Consider the following 21,186-nt stretch of genomic DNA (forward strand, 5'->3'; position numbering starts at 1 on the left):
CGCGACAGGCTGCACGTTTGGTGAAATCCTCAAGCGACACGTGTCGCGCGTCGCTTGTCGATTCGATGTGAAATCTCCCATAACCACAGTAGAAGAGATTACTTTCAGTTTTTTCTATCTTAGAGCCTTAGAAAAGCAACGTAAAATAGTAGACGAGGGAAAAGTATTTTACATCCATCCGATGGAGGTGACAATATGAACTTTGAAGCAAGTTGGTGGTAGCGATTCAGCTGGCCTAACCTCGTCCACGTTGATTTACGCACAATACAAACGTAGTAATGGACGTGTTGATTTAATTCCTCCCAGTTGCCAAGCTGTCCTTTTGGCGAGGGACTGCTCTAGAAACTTGACGTTGTCTTCCAAGGGAGAATTGATTGAGACGATAAAGGCTGGCTGTGTCCCAGAGTGCAGCACTTGTTCATGACGTCATTCCACGGTCGTGAGTCATAGCAGCATTTCACACAACCGTTATGCTTGCAACGTAATTCTTTTTCTTTCCTTTTTTTAGCACGTGGAAAAGCGTTAATTTTACTGATACGTTTGGATGCTTGCCTTTCTATTCTTTTACGTCGCCTTTTCTGGGATTCATCGCGACAATGAGGACAGAAGGGATAATTAAAGACTAAGATACATCGAACCTGGGGCCTCTGGCGTCAGAGCGCGTTATGCTGACCACATCGTCACGTCAGACATTTGCAGGCTTCTATTTGCAGTATGTTGAATGGCGTAAGCAACAAGGGGGTGTGTGTGGTGGATTTCGTAGCTCATGAATCTGTAACCCTCATGTATTGCCTGTAACCACCCCCAAGGCCGAGGACGCATCCCCCCAAAATCGTTCATCAAAATCTCCCCAAAAAGAATGTTACATATGTGTAAAACATATATTGTACATGAAAGTTACAAATGTTATGTGTAAAGAAAATAATTATATTCGGAATGCATTTATCAAGCATTTTCTGTCTTTCAAAAATACAGTGTGCTTGTTTTCCATTATTATTGTGAAATCGAACGTTTTAAAAATATGTATTTCAAATAGTATGTTCGAACACAAATGCTTTAGCACAGACTTCTCCGCCTTTTTTGCGTAATTTACGAGGATAATAAAGTATTTGATAATACTACTACTACTGCTGCTATTACTACTACTACTACAACTAATAATAATAATAATAATAATAATAATAACAGTAATGGTAATGTTATTTTATTATTATTCCTGGTCCTGGTACTTGCCCCCCCCCCCCCCCCCCCCGCAGACAAAAATTCGTGGTTGCGCATCTGCATATAAGCGAAACAAATCGTGCCCACAATCATCCAACACTAAAACTGAAGTCCGCATGTCGGAAGTTCGAGCCGACTCGGAAGCGGAACTACCACAAAGAAACACATGACAGTTTAGACCACTAGGGGGTGCTCGTTCGGCGGCGCAGATCGTATGCGCAGTTGTCCGTGGATGCATGACGTCATCATTGAAACACTCGGCACGGAAAAGGCTGGTTCCTTATGCAAAAATTGAGATATTTGACAACGAATATCTTCTAAAATATAGTAGCAGGGGAAGAGTTACAACTGTTACTGTTAAGATTCATCCTTTCTAATCAATTTATCACAAAGTTGATTCAAATGTGTAAAATGGTTTTCAAGAAATCGTGTTACGAAGGAACCCCTGTTTTGTTCTCTCCAGGCTTCCAATGTAAGGGAGTTTTAACTTAAGCGCGTTGGATTTCTTTTTGCTCTATGTTTTGAAATAAGATTATTTTGTTCTTGTCAACTGAAATCATGTCTAAATGCTATGGAAAGCTGTGAAAACTATTATCAGAAAAATAACGGAATAAATCTAAAATATCACAGCTTGACTGATATAAAAAATGCGGTATTGCCCATTTTTGTGAAAAAGGCATTGTGCGAGATCTAAAAGCAGAACTTTTTAATATTGTATATAAATGTAAGGGTGTAATAAACGTGACTGCTTCCCAGGCACGCATCCAAGGAGGGGCTTAGGGGGCTCGAGCCCCCCCCCCAAAGTTTTCGGTTTACACTAGATAAAATGAGATTTTTTGTTTCTTGTGGTGTCAAATAAAATAATGTGACGTTAATTTAAGAAGATAAATAATTATCGAGGCAAGACGGAGAATATTCCATAACCCTGTTATTGGTAACAGCTCGTATCCAAGGTGGGAATCAGGGGGCTCAAACCCCCCTTTAGAAAATTTTCAGTTTACGCTAGATTAAATTAGGTTTTTGGCTTCTTGAAAAATACGTATGGTGATAATTTGAGAGATAATTATCTAGGCAAGACGGAGAATGTTCTATAAGCCTGTTATCATTAATAGTGCGTATCCAAGGTAAAGATCAGGTGGCTTGAGGCCCCCCCGCTCCACAAGGAAATTTTTCAGTTTACACTGATAAAATTAGGTTTTTGACTTCTTGAATAATGTGACGATAATTTAAGAAGATAAATAATTATCGAGGCAAGACGAAGAATGTTCTATAACCCTGTTATTGTTTATAGCGCGTATCCAAGGTGGGGATCGTAACTCGTGCCCCCCGCCCACCAGGAAATTTCGCTGTTTACACTAGATAAAATTAGGTTGTTGTCTTCTTGAATAATGTGACGATAATTTTAGGAGAGAAATACTTATCAAGGCTAGACGGAGAATGTTCTATAACCTGCTGTTGATAATATTGCACGTAAACTTTTCTTACACTTTCGTTGTTGTCGTAGCGAACTTGAACTCTATGTAGAGACTTGTCAGCATTTGCAAGCTGCACAACAAAGGTAGCGCCACACGTAGGGCGATTCGGATTCATTGTAATTTTTTAATCTCTGAAAAGCGCGAGAGGAAACGTTCAGAGAAGGAGTCGAACTACTGCCTATTTACGAATCGTTGTATCTGCGGAACGTTCTAGAATATAATGAGGATATTAATAAGCGGCTTCAATTTCCCGGTTGATCTGTACAACAGAATAGGTGGAGACTTCAGAGGTAAGTATGACAATTCATACAGTCGATTAGTGATCAGTCAGTGTCCATTGGTTGCTTTATAAGTTCTTGTGATTCGAAAATAAAATGGACTAAATACCGTAAAGTAACGAAGTCTACTACTAGTTCCAGTTCGGTCCCAAAGCTAAAGACATTGACGACAGCGGAACTTCGAGTAGTGCAACGAGTAGTTCGGGTCGAGGGCCGAATAGATCGAAGGTCTCTCTCTCTAAAGTGAATATTTCGGCGGTATCGGGCTGGGCATTGGAGCGATTTATTAAAAAAAGAAATAAGCTGCACAGATCAACTGAAAATCAAAGTTTTGAGTGATGCTTTGGTTGTGCCAGGACCAAATTTTGTGTATGCAGTCCGAGAATTTCATGGCATAAAAAAATACTTTTGTTTAAGGCTACTGGGTTCGACCCACACTCAACAGACAATTTTGAACACTTGCGAGTGCTTAAGCCTGAATATGACTAATTTGGTGGGTTTCGGCTTTTATAAGAGCTGCAAACATGGGAGGACAAGATACATTAGTGGTGTTCAGGCTCGAATGAGAGAGAAATATTCGTGAACTGTCTGCGTCCAGTTCCCAGCACACAGTTTGAATCTCGCGTTGTCGAGTGGATTGTGCATTCCGTGCATGTGTAACACCTTCGTAAAAATACATCTGGTACATAGATGTTTTGATGCCTGATGAGAAGAAATGGACAAATACACATACTGAGATGGTTTCGGCACACAATGTTAATGCATGGAAACAGAGGAGTTGAGTGGTAGGAAATGTCCCGATTTCACGTTCTGATTAAAATGACAGCCTTAAACAGTGGCGACGGTTTAGGAGATAGTTGCTCCCCATTCTTTTGCCTCCACACTATCACACTATGGCCTCTTAATGCTTGTCTCCTTGTCCACCCCCCACCCCCACACACACACATTTTGGAACTCAATTGCCACCACTGGCCTTAAACATACAAATGTGATACCCCTTTAAAAAATGGTGTTCAGCCTCCCCCCGAAAGGAATCCCTGGATACGTGCCTGCTGCTTCCCGTAAAATATCACTGCTCTCTCCACGTTTCTCTTCTGTCTTTTCTTTGGCACCGTCAATAGCTTCAACACGTTGTTTCTTATATATATATATATATATATATATATATATATATATATATATTTTTTGTCACATATTTGTTTTAATTAGTATTCTGCTCGTTCCGCCACCTGAACGTAGCAGCTAGGGCTCAAAGGGCAGTGCAGTTACACCGGAAGAAGGCTCGGAAATGGCAGTCGTCATAAGTTAACTCATCCAAATTAAATGTGCTCTCTCTAAATTTAAATCATAGTTCACAAATAATTTGATTAAAAGTTTTAAAAGTATCTGTTTTATTTAATAGCGTATTAATTGGTGCATTCTTCTCCTGCATAGCTATAGGCAGTGACCACACTACAGGGGGGAGGCAGGAACGCCCCCCTATTCTCGTTCGACAATTTCTCTCTCTCTCTCTTATATGCCCCCAGTAACAAAAATAAATAAATGAATGAATGCTCTTTTAGCCAAAATATGCATTTTTGTGTCATATGTAACGGAATAATAAACATGATTGCCCCGGGAAAATATGATTTACCCCTCCATCTTTACTATTGCGCCGTCACTAGCTACAACATATTTTGATTTCTATTGTTCCCACATATTTATTTTAATTTTAGTATTGTGAATCATATTCCACTGTGTTACCTCACGTAGCCACCCCCCCCCCCCCCCACACACACGTACGTTATCAGTTGTAAGGTTTAGACTAAGCTTGCCAAATGTCCACTTATATCTTTGTATTCTTGAGCCATTTTTAAAAAAAAATCATTTCGCCCCTTCTTCTGGACTATTTCATAGCAATGTTTTCCCACTGGAAGCCCCTTTGCAGATCGAGATCCGGGGCTATAGCCTTCCCAAGCCACTGTCCCCTCCAAATACTCTCTTGGCCTCATGAAAGAAATATATATGTATTTATATGAAATATTAATTTGACTTCGCAGTTTCTTTTTTCGAACAGGAATAAGTTTTAAATTTTAATAGCTTATAAATTTACACTAGCAATTTTGAGTAAAGGTTTTGCGTAACCCTAAAAGTACATTTAGAGACTGCAAGGTCAACTCTCGACATTTCACATATATTAACAATTTTCATCACAACGTCTTGTATAATTATTTGTTACTTCAATAACCTCCTCGCAAATGTTTCTCGCATATTAAAACATATACGCCATTTTCTGTTTATTTCCTTGTAATGCTGACCTTCGTGGCGAAGTGGTTAGCACAACGTTTTACGATGCCAAGGGCCCCCAGGTTCGAATCCCCGCCCGGGCATGGGTCTACTTTCCTTTCTTCAATTTCATCATATCATCACGCATCCTCATCTTTGCGATTAGCCATATGTGACAGATAAGCGAAGTAAAATAAACTAAGTCTATTAATCATTTTTTTTAAAAACTCTTTAATTCTTCTTTAGCATGCAACGTTTTTGTTAAAATTATATTACAATTTGTAAAATGACGAAATTCTAAAGGAGAACACGCAACTTTCTTTGTAGCGCATCGCTCAGAAAGTTTCAGGAATATGTATTTTCAAAATACATTTTTCACATGTATTTTGCCCCCTTTTAAAAGTAGCGCGTTTTCAATTATGTTACTAATCATTAAAAGGATGATGCCTCAATACCATCTTGGAGGATGACAATTAATATTTCCCCCCTCCTAAAAGTAATAATATACTTTCGCTCTCTGAATCTCCCATATAAATGCTAGGGGCCGTCTGCTTCAGCCGAGCTCACTGCTTCTCCGGTGACGTCACGCGGATGGCTTTACCTAATCTCTATGTACCTTGTTTACCACTGGCTGAGATGACAACAATTGAAAGGCGCATGAAATTCGAATCCTTTCATTGCAGTTGAAATTAAAGGGACTAGAAAAGACATGCTCACTTCATGCTAACATAAAACGTGCAAAACTGCTCAGGCTCACTGCTACTGTTAGTGTACTGAATCAACCTGCTTGACTAACCTTGTAATAATACTGCAACCCCCCCCCCCTTTCAAATCGATTCTAAAGGCATAAGAAGTGGTGTTCCATTTCAACCCAAATTGCCTTAGCGTGGTAACCCATATCTCCCTTGCTGCCAAGTGAAGACTAGGGATAGTCACAATTTTTAAAAAAAAATCAAAACCGAAAAGTTATTTTTTGAAAGTTCGTTTAAAAGTTGCTCAAAGACAAAAATGGTAGCGGGTGTCATTTTAAGGGGAGGGGTTTATTTAGCGGTTCAGGTTTTCCCGAACTTCACTGCTTTCGTAAAATTTTGAAGCGGTAGCTTTCTCCTCTGCGAATGTCAGCGTCTCAAGCTTATTACGTATACATTGCGCAAATCATAATTTAAATCTGGTCATTAAAATACTGTAGAAGGTAAGCAGGAAGTAGCTCTGTTAAGAAAAAAGTTCAGAATGTGCATAATTTTTTGGTAAGAATATTCTGCGATGGCATGAATAAGAAATAAGCCGAACCGAACTCTGAAAATGCTTGAGCCTACCGATGGGCAGGAAGAAAGAAGCTGTGTATGCTCTTAAAAGAGTTTTCTTACATAATATGAAGAAGCAGGAAGCCAAATGAAAGAATTGAGGCTATTGGCATTCAGGGGAAAATTGAATATTTCAGTTTCATTCTATTATTAACTTGTATAGTCTCATCTCATTACGAGCGGAATCTCTAGATATTATAGCTGCATATGATCTTTTAGGGAACGATCTCTTAGAAATGACTGACCTTCAGGAATCATTTGAATTACTTTTTGAAGTGATAAAAATATGTGTAATATTATCTCCCGGGTTCAATACTTGTGGAGGCACAAGTGGTTTGCATCCCACTTTAAACTGCAGGTCCAGCACCGATTAGCCTTACTGGACATAAAACCAAAAATTTATGTTAGAAGATCTTTTGAAACGCAAGACAAAGATCATGAATTATGTGAAAGCCCTTGTTGATATAATTGTGATACAACATAGTTCATTGACTTCCAGTTATCCTGATGTGTGCACCACTTGTTTCATGTCCTTTATTGTACCTGTCACAATAGCAAAAGCAGAGAGATCGTTATGTACTAAATTGAACATTATAAAACACATTTAGGCATTACTGAGGCAGGAATGCTTTCGTGTCTGGCTTTACTTTCAATTGGAAATAACAGAACCAAGAAAATAAATTTTAACAAAGTAATCGATGCTTTGTGCAAACAAAAATCGAGCGAAATTATTTAAGTATTTAGTCTATCATTGTAAATGATAATCAATTAATCAATAATGTAAGCATTGTAATTAATCATTAATCTTAAATTATAATGAGTAAGGTATCTGTTTTGTTAGTAATTTGGTACACAAACGTATTTTTAGTATCTATCATTTTTTGTCAAAACCAAATAAGCACATCATTTATCATAATCGAGAGAATTATATTTATTTACCACCCCATATGCTAAAATGACGTTTGTTTTCGTATATCCAGCCAATGTAATAGCAGTAACCAAGTAGTCTGCCCCGGGGCCCCACGAGTCTCGCTACGCCCCTGGGTTGATATACTTCCAATTCTGGTTTCGTTGAGCAATAGTAGTAATTTTTGTGTATGAATCTCAAAAATTCATTTTTATTTTAATTTTATGTTGAGTACTTACTTCTATTTCTTGTGTAGCGCAATATAGGTAGTAAAAATATATTTGAGAAAGAGGAAAAATAACTATCCATTCAGTTGCTTTTAAAATAAATTTTGCATGCTATGAATTTGTAAATTAGTTATGTTCATTCGTTATTGCTTACAGTCAGAAGCAAAAGTGGATTGTACGCCCAAATTAAATTACTTTCCAGAGGTTTTAATCCTGTGTTTACAGAGAAAACATTTGTTCATGTGGATGAGTACCTGTTTATTTTGAATTTGTGCGCTCAGAATGTGTTGTGAATACTTACAATGCACTTTTGCTCGTGTACCGTTAAATATAGCATCCAAATGTTAAGCAATTTTGGCAAGTGTTGACTGTTGTATTCTGTGCGTGACCTGGGTCGTTTCCATTCTGTTGTCCCCACAGCGTGAACAGTGCATTCACGACGCTTCGGACACTCATCCCCACGGAGCCAGCGGACAGGAAGCTCTCGAAGATAGAAACCCTACGCCTCGCATCAAGCTACATATCGCACCTTGGGACACAGTTAATTGCAGGTAATGACTTTTCATCATTTTTCATCATGTGTTCGGAAGTAATAAGTTACTTGTAATCATGAGCGCCGCTAAGGGGATGGGATCCACCAGTTTCTTCTAGAAATTGATATTGATTGTTCAGAACAATGAAAGCAAAAAATATGTTAAATCAGAAAATTGATTGTAAAATACAAGAACAGGTCAGAATGTCATATTTTCATATTATAACATTAATTCCAAACAGTGGCGACGATTAGGGTGGGGGGAGGGGCGGCAGTCATCCCCCATTTTCCCCCCACTTTTGCTCCCGCCTTATGCTAAACCTTATCTACCAAGGGAGAACCCAATCGCCGCCACTTTCCAAAGATAAGCTTTTCTATCATCTGTGGAGACACATATGGCACAGATTCCACTTCAAACTGTATCCAGTCCCGAATAGCCTGTCTGAACACAAAGTGGACTTAAACAACCACAATAATAAATAGGGAAGAACAGTACTTTATTAATATTAGTTTAAAATAAAAATTATTTCATTACGTGGATTATTTCTACTATTCAATTTTATCTACGGCTTGAACCCCCCCCCCCACTACAAAAAATCTGGACACTCCAACGATTGTAATGTAGTAACAGGTACTTTCATTTTCGAGTTACGGTAACTAACTTTTTCTGAGTAACCAAATAGTTACTTTTAAAGTTAATTTTCTGTTCGTTTGAACAGTAATGAACAATATTGTGATTTCCTAAAAATATGTACACAAATAAAAATGTCAATTTTTGTGCATATACTTTTTAACGAGCAAATGTTTTTGAGTTTTACAATTATCAACCGTCAATTCAAGTGCTCTGCTGACTAAACAGCTGCTCAAGTTACAATGAAAAAGGTATGTTTTTCCTCAACAATCTTCTTATGTGCCACCAATGTGGCAAAATAATCAAAACATGTTTATTTTTCAGGTCCAGTGGATCAACCGTGTCTAAGGCCTTCTCATCCCGGATTTCCAGAACAAGGCCCTCGTCCAGTGTGTACCTTCTGTCTCGCAAGCCTCAAGAAGATGGTAAGTTCAACCACAGACAACGTTGTCTGTGGTTCAACTGCCTTAATGTTGACATTACTAACTAATTCTGTGTTTAGTGTAGTGTTCGAAGTGAAGGGGCATGCGGGAGGACGGTATTCTCCAGCTAGGGAAATTTACGGAAAGCATACCCCCTTCCTCCCAGTTGACTCATTGTCACCATGTTAAGCATAGCACTCCCTCAGATTCAAGGTTCGAGCAAACACTCCTCCACCTAACAATTTCACTTTAGGCGCTGAAGGTGAAAACAATCCATCTTCTAGAACACAGGGGCCGCCAAGATCTGCATTCTAGCTGTGCGGTGCCTCCCGGTGGCGTAGTGGTAACGTCGTCGCCTTGTAATCAAGGGGTCCCGGGTTCGATACCCGGTGGAGGCTCATAGTGCTTATGCTTAGGTCGAGTCCGGATTATCCTTACTGTACATAAAGTGGACTTAAAACACCAACTCAATTAATCAATCTAGCTGTGCGGAACTTTCTGTGAGGCGTTCTATGTTTAAAACCAACACCATTTATTGATCTTTGTATGCGGTCGGTGAGTCAGATAATGGTTATTATTACTAATAGCAACAGTAGAAATTTTTGCAGTGTAAAATTGCACTTAACTTTTAATATGTGCATATGTACAACCAAAATGATGATAACCATAATAATAATAATAATAATATCCTATATTTTAAAACTTTGTTTGTTGTTTATCGTCGTTTTTCGAGTTTTTAACTAAGATTTTCACGTTTTTGTAAAAATGTTGAGCTTAAATTTTTTGTAACTAAAGTTCAAATCACCAACCATGAGACCTTCTGTAAACAAAACCACGTGCATGCAGAAGGCATTGCAAACTCATAGAAGTAAAATAATCCACACGAAAACCCAGCGTTTTTGTAGTATGGGATACGCTGCCGCCTCACTTTAAACCCAATGCTCTTTCTTTTGTACTTATTGCTTCACCTTTATGGTTAACTCTTTGCACCAGTAATCATTTCCCATAAATTTGGTTTCTTTCTTGCATGCGAATTGAATATATTTTACTTGCATTTTTTTAGACAAAATAATATAACATGATAATGTATATTTCTAAGGTTTGATATACAAGAGTTGGATAAAAAGTAATGGTAACACTGGTATAATTGGTACTTGACTGTATTGGCAGAGGAGCACGTGTTACATTTCTTCAAAGTAATCGCCCCTCATCTCTACGACCTTCTGTCACACGTATGGAAGGCGTCGTACACCGTCAGCGCGTCCATCTCTGTCGATGTCCCGTAGTGACCGCCCTATAGCACGTATGATGGCTTCGCGCGTGTCGTAGTGCTTCCCGCCCAGTGGTTCCTTCATTTTGACAAAACTGTCGTAATCACACGGTCTCATACCGGTGAATACGGCGGATGTTCCAGTACCTCCCACTACCAGTTATGCAGGAGCGCCGTCAAATTGTTCGCAGTGTGACACCTTGCATTGTCAAGCAGGATGATGGGACACCGTGCCGTCGCTTCCTTCTTAATGCGAGACGAAGGTGGTGTTGCAAGAAGGTGCAGAAGTAGGCTGCGTTGACCGTCTGCATGAGAGACGTTGTTCTTCTTGCCTAAACATATTGTTAGGGCGCTTGCACTCTCGTCCTCTGCTTCAGAGCACTGCTGTTTTTGACTGAATAACATACAATCGCTCCCACTCACTATACTTTCTCGTCTGACATTCCTTTATCAGCCACGAAACGCTTGTGGCGCTGTGACTCACCCCTTTCACGGGACAGCAGTGTTGCCATTACTTTTTATCCAACCCTTGTAGATAGGAGTGTATTTGAAATTTGTTTGTAGATTTTATGTAAATTGTATCTTATGTAAATAAAATATATAATGGACATAAACAGCCATATGCAATGCTGTAAGTCCAATAAATTTATTTATTTATTTATTATTATTGAACTCAACAGGTTTACACCAATTTACAGAGTTCATATTGTAATAGTACAATTTCTTATACAATACATAGAATAACAATACTGTAGAGTTTCATAACATATTTCCATCTATTTTTCTAGCCAATGTATTCATAACTATTTTCTTGAATTGGGAATATGACATTGTGAACAAATCGACACTTTTATTATCTTTCTCCATAGCATTGTAGACCGCACCCATTCTCCAAATAGGTGACCTTTTCATGATATTTGTTCGCGCTTTGCTCACATAGAAGGTTCCATGCTTGGGTCGCGTTTTAATGTTTGGAATGCGTATTTTGAATTGTGAAAGCCACAGAGGTGATCGAAGTTTGCCGTTAAAAATTTTCCAAAGTAGCATAAGGTCTCGGGCTGTCCTTCTGTGGTCAAGTCTGTCCATATGGAATTGTTCTATTAAGTTCGTATATGATTCGAACCTGGGGTAATCGCCTTCCAGTTTGAATTTCATGTATCGCAATAATTTTGACTGTACACGTTCTAAATTTGCGGTATGTTTTTGAACTTCTGTGTTCCATATGTAAAAAAAGGTAAAAAAAAAGGTAGTGCTCCCCTGTGCATAGCACCACGCCATGAAGGCGTATAGGGGGTGTGGGGGTAACGCCCCACACTTTCTTGATTCGGTCGTGAGTGGGGGTGATGTGATCAGCATCACGCCCCTGACCGCCTTTACCCCCCAGGTACCCATGTTATTCGACGCTGGGTGGGCGCCGGGGCCGCTTCCATCGTTAGAAAGTTTCCGGATTTGAACCGGCCGGGGATCGAACCCGGGACCTTTAGCATGGTAGTCAGACGCGTTACCGACTGAGCCACCGCGGCCACCCTATGACATATGACAGAGCCAAATTCGAGTTTTGTAAGCACTAGAGAATAATACAATATTTTTAGTGTTTGTGTACTTCTGAAGCCCCTGCCCGTGCGAATAATAAATCCAACAAGCTTGTACGCTTCGCTTATTACTTTGTCCAGATGATAGGCGAACGTAAATTTAGAATCAAAAAGTATTCCTAGATCTCTTGCCTTTTCCGCTTTCTTAAGGTTAACATTATTTATTTTATACTGATAATCTATAGGAGTCTTTTGCTTGGTGTACGTAACAGAGAAGCATTTTTTAACATTTAAGGAAAGTGTGTTATACGAACACAACGTACTCAACCTATTTATGTCGCGTTGTAAGGAGGCACAATCGTCTGCACTTGTTATTCTTTTGTAGAACTTTAAATCGTCAGCAAACAAGAGTTTGCGAGAATCAATCAGATGTTCGGGCAAATCATTAATTAACAACAAAAATAGAAGAGGCCCTATATTGGATCCCTGAGGCACGCTCGAGCTCATCAAAAATTCATCGAATGAGGAGCCTTTGTAGGTGACATACTGTCGTCTGTTCATTAGGTACGACGCCATGAGTTTTCTTAGGGAGTGTGACAAATTAAAGCTACCTAGTTTACTCAGTAGTACGTCATGGTCTACTGTGTCGAAAGCTTTTGAGAAATCAGTATATATCACATCTACTTGCCCCCCTTCGTCTAATACTGTACTTGTATAATGCAAAATCTCTCCAACATTTGTTTCAATCGAGCTGTTAGGTAGGAATCAATGTTGAAATTCGGATATGGAAGCATTTGTTCTAGTATTTTCGCAGGAGTGGATAAAATAGAAATAGGACGGTAGTTTTGTATCGTATTGTTTTCACCCGACTTTTGAATTGGACATATAGCAGTGACTTTCCATCTATCAGGAAACTGCATGGAGGATAGGACAGAGTTGAAGATGATAGACAGAGGAACCTTTGAAACATCAGTGCAACCTTTGAAAATGTATGGTGGGATTTTATCAGGTCCAGCGGACTTCTTTGGTTTTAACTTTTTGATAGCATTTTCGATATCATTTATACTGATTTCATGAATATTCAGTATGTCTAGCACTCTACTTTGTGAATGCTCTGTCATAATTTCAATATTATACGTGGACCCATTGCCTGTGTACACAGACTGAAAGTGTTTCGCAAATTCTTCTGCAACCGCGTTTACGTTTGGTAGGGGCTCACCATCCTCAGAAACAGGGTGTTTAGGTTTGTCGCGTTTTTTACTATTTATATACTGTACGTCCAAAAGAGAGAAGAGTCATCCTGCATATTATTTTCAACATTTAATACATAGTTATCATATGCAGCTAATATTTCTTTTTTTACTAGTGGTCTATTTCCTCTAAATTTATTAGCATTGTAAGTTGGGTCGCCTACACTTTGTTTCCACTTTTTGTGGTGGTACGCCTTTGATTTAATTTTCTTAATTATACTAGTCGTAAACCAGCTAGGAGATTTTGGCGCTTTAACGTGTCTTAAAGGGACGCATTCATCGAGAGATTCGTTGATGATGATGATCAAAACAAGACAAAGAAATTTCGTAAATTTATTGCGGTTGGAAACTTTGACAAGCATCCTAATAACGATTTTTGTTCCGCCAAATATAGTGCATTTCGTAAAATAACTTGGTGACATAGCAAGGCAAGATAAGTGTGAACATTTTGTAGGAATATGCATTGTAACTTTCAACAAGCTTAGAGATTTGTGTACATAATGATATTTTATAACATGGGTTATTTTTAAAAAATAATCATGTGAACAGCAAGGAAGTAGTGCCACTTTCAACATGGCGAGTTCTATGCGTGCGGGAATGTCTCAGTGTTCAGCTGACGCTAGTGAGCCATAGAATCGGTGAGACGGTTTGTTTACAGAAGGTCTCAGGGTTGGTGATTTACACTATATTTTAAAACAATAAATATTTACAAATTGCTAATACGTCGAAAACAATAGATACTAGAGCTGAACCGATATAGATACACTTGCCGATTCCCACGATACCGATGCTTGAACATTGTAACAATTAAGTTATTTTAAATTTCAATATTAGTGGGAGAGTATTTCACTTCAATTTACCAGATTTTTGCTTTAAAATATTCAAAAATTACATTACCTGAATTCACAAAATAAAGTTTATTCACATAATATGGTGCAGAATCTATGGAATTTTTAATTACTTTCAGAATAATTAGACTCCGCGGAAGTGTCGCGCGGCATTTTTGCGGGTCCGCAAACTATCAAAATGCCGGAAAGGTAGCGGGCGGTATCGGTAAATAAAATCTGACCGATCGGTATCTGGTCAGCTCTCGTAGATATTATAATTTAGACTGATCTACATGTACGAATCGTTCCTAGCAGCAAGTGCGCTTAACCATCCTTTTTGATTTGTGTTTTTTCGGACAGTAACATACAGTGGCGGCGATTAGGGGGCATTGGCCCCCTACTTTTTGCCACTTTTGCTCCAGCACTATGATAAAACTTACCTACCAAGTGAAAGTAAACTTCCTTTGCGCCCCCCCCCCCCCCCGTTTTTTGGAACCCAATCGCCGCCACTGGTAACATACGACAGGAACAGCTGATTGTTGAGGGGGACGTACCCCTTTCCCCCGACTAATGACCACCATATTTTCTTTTCGGCAAATCTAGTGAATTTTACTCTTTGTATTTCATATTGCCTTTAGTTTTCTCAAGGTGACAAATTGTTTGTTGTGCTGTTGCAAATCAGCATAGAAATAAATGTACAGTATTTCTTGCTCGCCTAATCAACTAGATGGAGAAAGATAGTAACATACCTTGCTGCTTTGTCACTGAACACAATAGGTTTAGCAGCTAGATAAGAAGTGAAAATATATTTGCAGTGACTAACAAAGTGCTTATCAGCCGAGATATGCTCCAGTAGTACGATGTATAGAGACTGACTGACATTTTGCCATGTATAACAAGTGTTCATGTTTAATTGTATGTACTTTGAATTAAACCACTGTACTTGGTTTATTGTATATTCACCATCGTTTCAGAGACTGGTTCTGTCGCCGTCTTAAGGATAGTGGATTGTTTGCAATGTGGTCATGTGTCAGTACGGGCGTCGCCAGAAATTTTTGTAGGGGGAGGGGTCCAAGTCATTTATAAAACCTGAATAGTAGAAATAATATCACAATAATAATTATTATTATCATTATTAGCATGTTTATGGTTATTGTTATACAATAATAACTATTATAAACTAATAACATTTTTAAAATATTACTCCAATTATTATTATTTTATTACATACTGTACATATTTGACACTTTTCTACTGTATCCACCAGATGAGTGAATATCCAACACAACTCTTATTAACATTGCATACCTACTGTAGTTCAGGAAAAAGCTTTATAAGTTAGGGAGAAATTTTAGTCGTTGTGTGGCCTCTTATATAAAACTGTATTTTTTTTTTGGAATTTTGAAAACTGAAATAATTTATTCTTTGATATAGCTAAATGGAAGGATATGAAAATATAAACAAGTTCATGTATTTTACTCATTTTTTCGAATTAGACCATTTTACTTCGTTATTCTGTTCGAATACCAACTAACTGAACTTTATTTATGTTAGTAACAATAAAAATAACAAGCTTTCTGTTTTGTTTTTTAATAACTTGAAATGAACGATGCAGATTTCCATGAGTGTGTGTGTAGGGGGGAGGGAGGCTCGACGCCCATGCCCGAACACAGGATATGCTTATTGAAGGCATCAATATGAGTCGTCAGACCACAAAGCGCAAAGAAAACAGAAAATCTGTGTGGATTATTGAGCTGTCGCCGAGGCTGCACCTTGTCTATTGGCGATCCCCAGTACATTGTGAGGCTTCTGGCGACAGTGTTGTTGCATGGTGCGATTCCATCGTACATTGAAGATCTGCATTTTACGCCCTCAAAGAAATAAGTGTGAGTGTACAGATTCCAGTCCAGTCGACTATTATTTCAACTAAGATTCTCTCTGTTCTTTGCAGAAATCATCCCCGGAACCGTTCGCATTCAGAAGCCCTTCGCCGCTCACAGGGAGCCAGAAGTTGGTATTTTATTCTCAGTAACAAGTCCAGCAGAGCAGGATCTGGCAAAGCTGAATTCTCTTTTGTATTGATAAGCAAGACATTTTTGCCATAATGATAATGGCACCAAGATTTATTTTAAAGTATTGTTATTGTTCGAGAGTGATGTAGAATATTACTAACATTGCAAATCTCGCTACTACAACAATGTGAAATGTGCCAATTTTTGAACTTTTAAGTTGATAATTTATCAACATGCAAGAAAAGAAAACAATTGCATGAGTGATGAAGTGTCAAGCAACTTGCAGTGATAAGAAAATGGTGGGTATAATGAACATGCTGGGAGTCGATGTTTTAAGAAGAATGATACCACTTACTGAAGGCTGATATCACTGCTCATGGTATGTATTCTTTAAAGCATTTATGTGCACCTCAACATTTTCTGTATGCACTAATTCTGTTGTTTTCCTGAAAACAAACTTTGTTGTACACTCAGAGCATATTTTTAACATGTTCACTTTGTACAATGTACAATCAAATAAATTTTTGATAACATAATATATTCGTGCATTGAAAGTTTACTGAGAGAATTTCATATTTGATTCAAATAAGTTGAATTTTACCTCTTTTCTGTGAAGGGATTCGTTGTAGGGCCAGTCCTGATTAGCAGTGACGAATTTTCAGGAAAGAGAAGGTAAGCATTGTCTAGTCTTATACTGTTTCAGTAATGTTTCTTTGTACAGTAGTTGAAGTTCAACTGCATGGATATGTATACTTATTACGTACGCACAATATATACCATATTTTAATAAATAAAAAACTGCAGCTTGTAATATTAGCACTGCTTCTATAGAATAGACAAGCCAATAAAACATGTAGATGCGGGGGGAGGGGGGACTGTCGGACTTGACTATGGTTCGAATTGAAGAAAATGTAGAGGTGGGTGGGGAGCGGGAATTCGGAGCTTCCTATTTTCACATTTGGAGTTTGAACCGATATGCAGTACTTTGAAAGCCAAGGGCGTAGGCATAATTATTTCTGGGGATGGCAGGGTGCCAAGAACCCCTTATCTCAAACTTCTGCGCTGATGTGTTTCCATTTTTCGAGGTTCAATTTTTTTTAAAAATAATGCTCATTGCATTATTATTAAATATAAATGTATAAAACAAATTTCTTTTAGTTGTAATAGTTACACAGAAATCCAACATTTAACCACGTGTCATTACTATCAGTAACCCCTGCACTCATATCGACAAATTTATTGTGTAGATGTAGCTAGAGGAAGACAAATTTGACAGAAAATTCTTATTGGTGCAAAATTAACTTGAAATTAAAAGCCAATGGTAGAAGATGTAAAGGGTATTATTCCCCTGGTTGGGATAGATGATTTAGGGAGAGGTTGAAATTCTCCAGTATAATTAACACCGAAGATCGCGAAATTTCAACTCATTCAGAGTTCGACGAGCCATACAAAACTTCAAGTTGACGCATATTTTGCATTAGTTGATTGATGCTTAGTTCTGTAACAACAACGGACAAATACAAATGGCTTAGGACTAAAAAACATGCAAATGTGTAAAGTTTTATTCTCTGTTGTTATCTGTATACAGTGGCGTGTCCAAGGGGTTGGTGGGTGTTGCAACCCCCCCCCCCTCTTTCTTTTGGCACAGTATCCTTAAAAAAAGAACGCCAAAGCAGGGAAAGATGGCAAAGTGAGGGATGATAACTACTAAAAAAAAAAGTAAGTGTAACTCTCTATTTCGAAAATTCTCGGCACGCCACTGTCTGTGTATTATATAAAATGTAAATGAATTATTATGTTTAATATTATCCATTCCGTAAACATTTGCTGGACTGATGCCGCGCCGCTACTAATGTTAAAAATTTGTCGCGACTAAGTTGGTCACCCTAGGTGGACGTTTCGCCTACTATTTATTTTGCCGTTGGGTGTACGTACAAGAATCGACCAAGGACTGTGTGGAAGAGTTAAAGCAGATATCAGTAATTATGTGGCATCACCCCATGTGCAGTGCAGAGTCATGTGAAGTTTCAAGGAACAATTTCAAGAATATGTTGACAGCAATGAACACCACATTCAATAACTGATTGCTGCATAAATGAAATGCTTTGAGGTATTGTTATGTATGATAATAAAATCATTTTGCAAAATTGTCATTTGTATTTCATTGTAATTTTAAAATCATCAGGTCTATCTATACGCTCCTTTCATCAGACATTTATTTTCATTTTGACTAAAGATACAGTTATAACAATGGTTAGTAATTTTTAAACAAAAAGAATCTGTTATATAATGGATGTTGTCAATGTTACATTTTCTCCTGAAACGTCACAAAGAAAAACTGTTTTCTTATGCTTGTAATAACCGTAAACTACAGGAAAATAATTCTATAATGCAAGCAATGCGTACATACAAGAAAAACTATCTATCTATACCTTACTAAATTTTAAACAATATATTTGTACAGAGAAGTAGTGCTGAAATGCTTCCTGTAGTATCATAGAAATATTTTATTATATGTATATTTATGTGGTTTGTGTGAAAGAGACGGGAGACGCAAATAAGAATAATGTAAGAAACATATTGAAAGGAGGAGACATGAAAATGCTAGAGAAAACTAAGGAAAAATAAACCAAGAGAAAAAGTTTAAAAACTATTTGGAGTAAGGTTGGTATGGTTTGGCACACATGCAGAAGGTACTTTCGGTTCTCAAAGGGGAAGAGTGGGATTTTTAGGGAGTATAATATCCCCATTCGCGTGCCCACTGGGGTTGGTGTGGGTCATACACCCCCCCCCCCTTTTGGCCAAGTATTCCTAAAATAAAAAAAAAGACAGGAAAAGATAGTAAAAGAGATCTCACTACTAAAATAATGCAGATTTATGTAACGCCACCTTTGAAATCCCAGGACACCTCACTGAATCCCTCGCTAAAAGCTTTCACTTCAAGCCAAGATTTTATTTCGGGGTGGTGGTGGGGGGGGGGGGGTTGAAGAAAGCTCATCATTTGTCACGGGCTTCGCCAGAAATATTTGTATATGGGGGTCAGGCCATAGATAAAACTTGATTAGTACAAATAATAATGACAATAATAATGTTCTTTTACAATAATAGCAATTACAAGTTATTAAAAATATACAAATTTCAATCCAAATTTATGGTTATTACATAAATGGAGACACTTTGCTACTCGATCCACTGCATCAGTGAATATCTAACACAATTGTTGTCCATTATTTTTCTTTCCACAGTTGGTGTGCTGAAACTCTTAGTTATTGTATTTTATTATTAACTTTTACACAATCGTTAAAAAAGGCTTTTACAGTTAGTGGTAAATTTTACTTATAAAGTTTATATTCTGTAATCTCTTACAAGGAAAACTATAAGTTTTGGAAACTGTTGATCCATTTGTTCTTTGGATTAAATGTTAGAGGAAGGGTTATATTTTTATATTCTATTATACACTACATTTTTTTCGATGTAATGCAGTTTTTACTGTGGGTATGACTTTATTTATGTTATTAACAATAAAAATTAACATATAAATAAGAGATTTGTAGAATTTGGGGGGGGGGGCCTTCAGCCTTCTTAGCTAGAGACCAGACGTCCTCTTTTATCCGGACATGTCTTCCTTTTTAGGCGTCCGGGCGGATTTTTTTAGAAATCTGTAAATGTCCTCGTTTTTTGGAAAGAGTATAGCATGACCGTAGCAAATGTACTGCTTAGAGAATGCTTCCACTCATAACGAACATCATATAACTTGGGGTGCGCTAAGTATTCATTCGATCAATGCTCATCTGGGAGCTGAACACGATCACTTTCCTGAGTCATTAGTAGGAGTGTGCGGTATCCAGAAAAGTATCGGTAAAAAAATGTTTCCGTCCCGAACACAATTTCGGCAAATTATTTCCAGACCTTACAGGATCCCGAGCAGTCCGGAACTTCCTAATGGTCATTTTGAACAGTGGTTAATTCTTGATGTTTTCTGCATTGAAGGTGTCTTGACACTTCTATGAAATTTTTAGCTTTTATTTCAGAGATTTTAGAAAAAAAAATTAAAGTAAGGGAAAATGACGTGTAAAATTCGTGATTTCCACAGCATCGAGTAATTTTTAACATTTCCCACTATTTTTTTTCCGTCCCGCACGTCTGGATTTTAAAAATTTTCCTGTCCCGACAAGAAAAGTTCTGTTCCACACACCCCTAGTCATTTGTATGTATTTTCTAACTTGTTGCTTGTAATCTGAGCAGTTCCTTTTCGATTGATTGATATGATTTATTTTAATTCGGTTTTCTGAAACGTTTGGTCATGAAGATGAGGATGAGCGATTTTGATGAAGGGACACTCACAAAGAACACCCATGCCCAGGCTGGGATTCGAACGTGAAACCTCTGGCGTTGTGGCACGGTGTGCTAACCACTTCGCTACAAAGGGCGGCCAGTTCATTTTAGAGTCATACATACACTATACAGAAACGCGTATTGAGAATTTTGATTATTAAGTCATATTTACTTTTATGAAATAATTAAGTGAAAGTGTAAATTCATCTATGATCTTGCAAGAAAATTTCCAGCTTTTAAAGGAAGGAAGAAACGAATATGAGATAAAGTGTAAGGTGGCTGTCACTTTCCCCTGTTGAAAGAGTTCTAGAAATGTTCCTGGCATTAAATTCATATTTCTTGACCCACTCTGAACTACCTAAAATTTAAATTCGGTTTTTGGAAAGAAGTTAAAGCGAACCGTACTTGTTACATTTACATTCACTTATGGAGATATTGCATTCTAATATCCAAGAATTGGAAAAAGAATAACACTCTGTGCTTCAAACCATAGATATTCTTAGTTATGATTGTCATGTGTTAAAGAATAGATTAGGAGATTGCTTTCTTTGCTTAAAGGTAAGAGGAAATTATTGAAAAATCATCAGAATTATCTGTGAGCAAAGTGTTGGTAGTTTCATTTTCTATATTGATTAAATTGAGAGTAGAATGGCAAAATGAGTTGCCATTTTTTGCGGTGTCCTCTTTTTTATGACTTG

The 21,186-nt window shown here is 37.8% G+C and overlaps 1 protein-coding gene across 2 annotated transcripts in view; it reads left to right on the forward strand.

Moving 5' to 3' along the window:
* LOC145998459 (transcription factor 15-like) overlaps positions 1-16,685 on the forward strand; it is a 37,055-nt gene extending 20,370 nt beyond the window's left edge. The window contains exons 2-4 of one of the 2 annotated variants that reach the window (XM_083134870.1): positions 8,098-8,228; positions 9,165-9,265; positions 16,093-16,685. In XM_083134870.1, coding sequence (XP_082990996.1) covers positions 8,098-8,228; positions 9,165-9,265; positions 16,093-16,173 — 313 coding nt within the window. In that variant the 3' untranslated portion in view covers positions 16,174-16,685. Of the gene's footprint in view, positions 1-8,087; positions 8,229-9,164; positions 9,266-16,092 lie in introns of both variants that reach the window. The other variant, XM_083134869.1, reaches the window with a different exon arrangement.
* Positions 16,686-21,186: the final 4,501 nt, after the last annotated feature.

The sequence above is a fragment of the Lepisma saccharinum genome, chromosome 14 (assembly GCF_977018435.1).
Source record: "Lepisma saccharinum chromosome 14, izLepSacc3.1, whole genome shotgun sequence".
Taxonomy (NCBI): Eukaryota; Metazoa; Arthropoda; class Insecta; order Zygentoma; family Lepismatidae; genus Lepisma; species Lepisma saccharinum.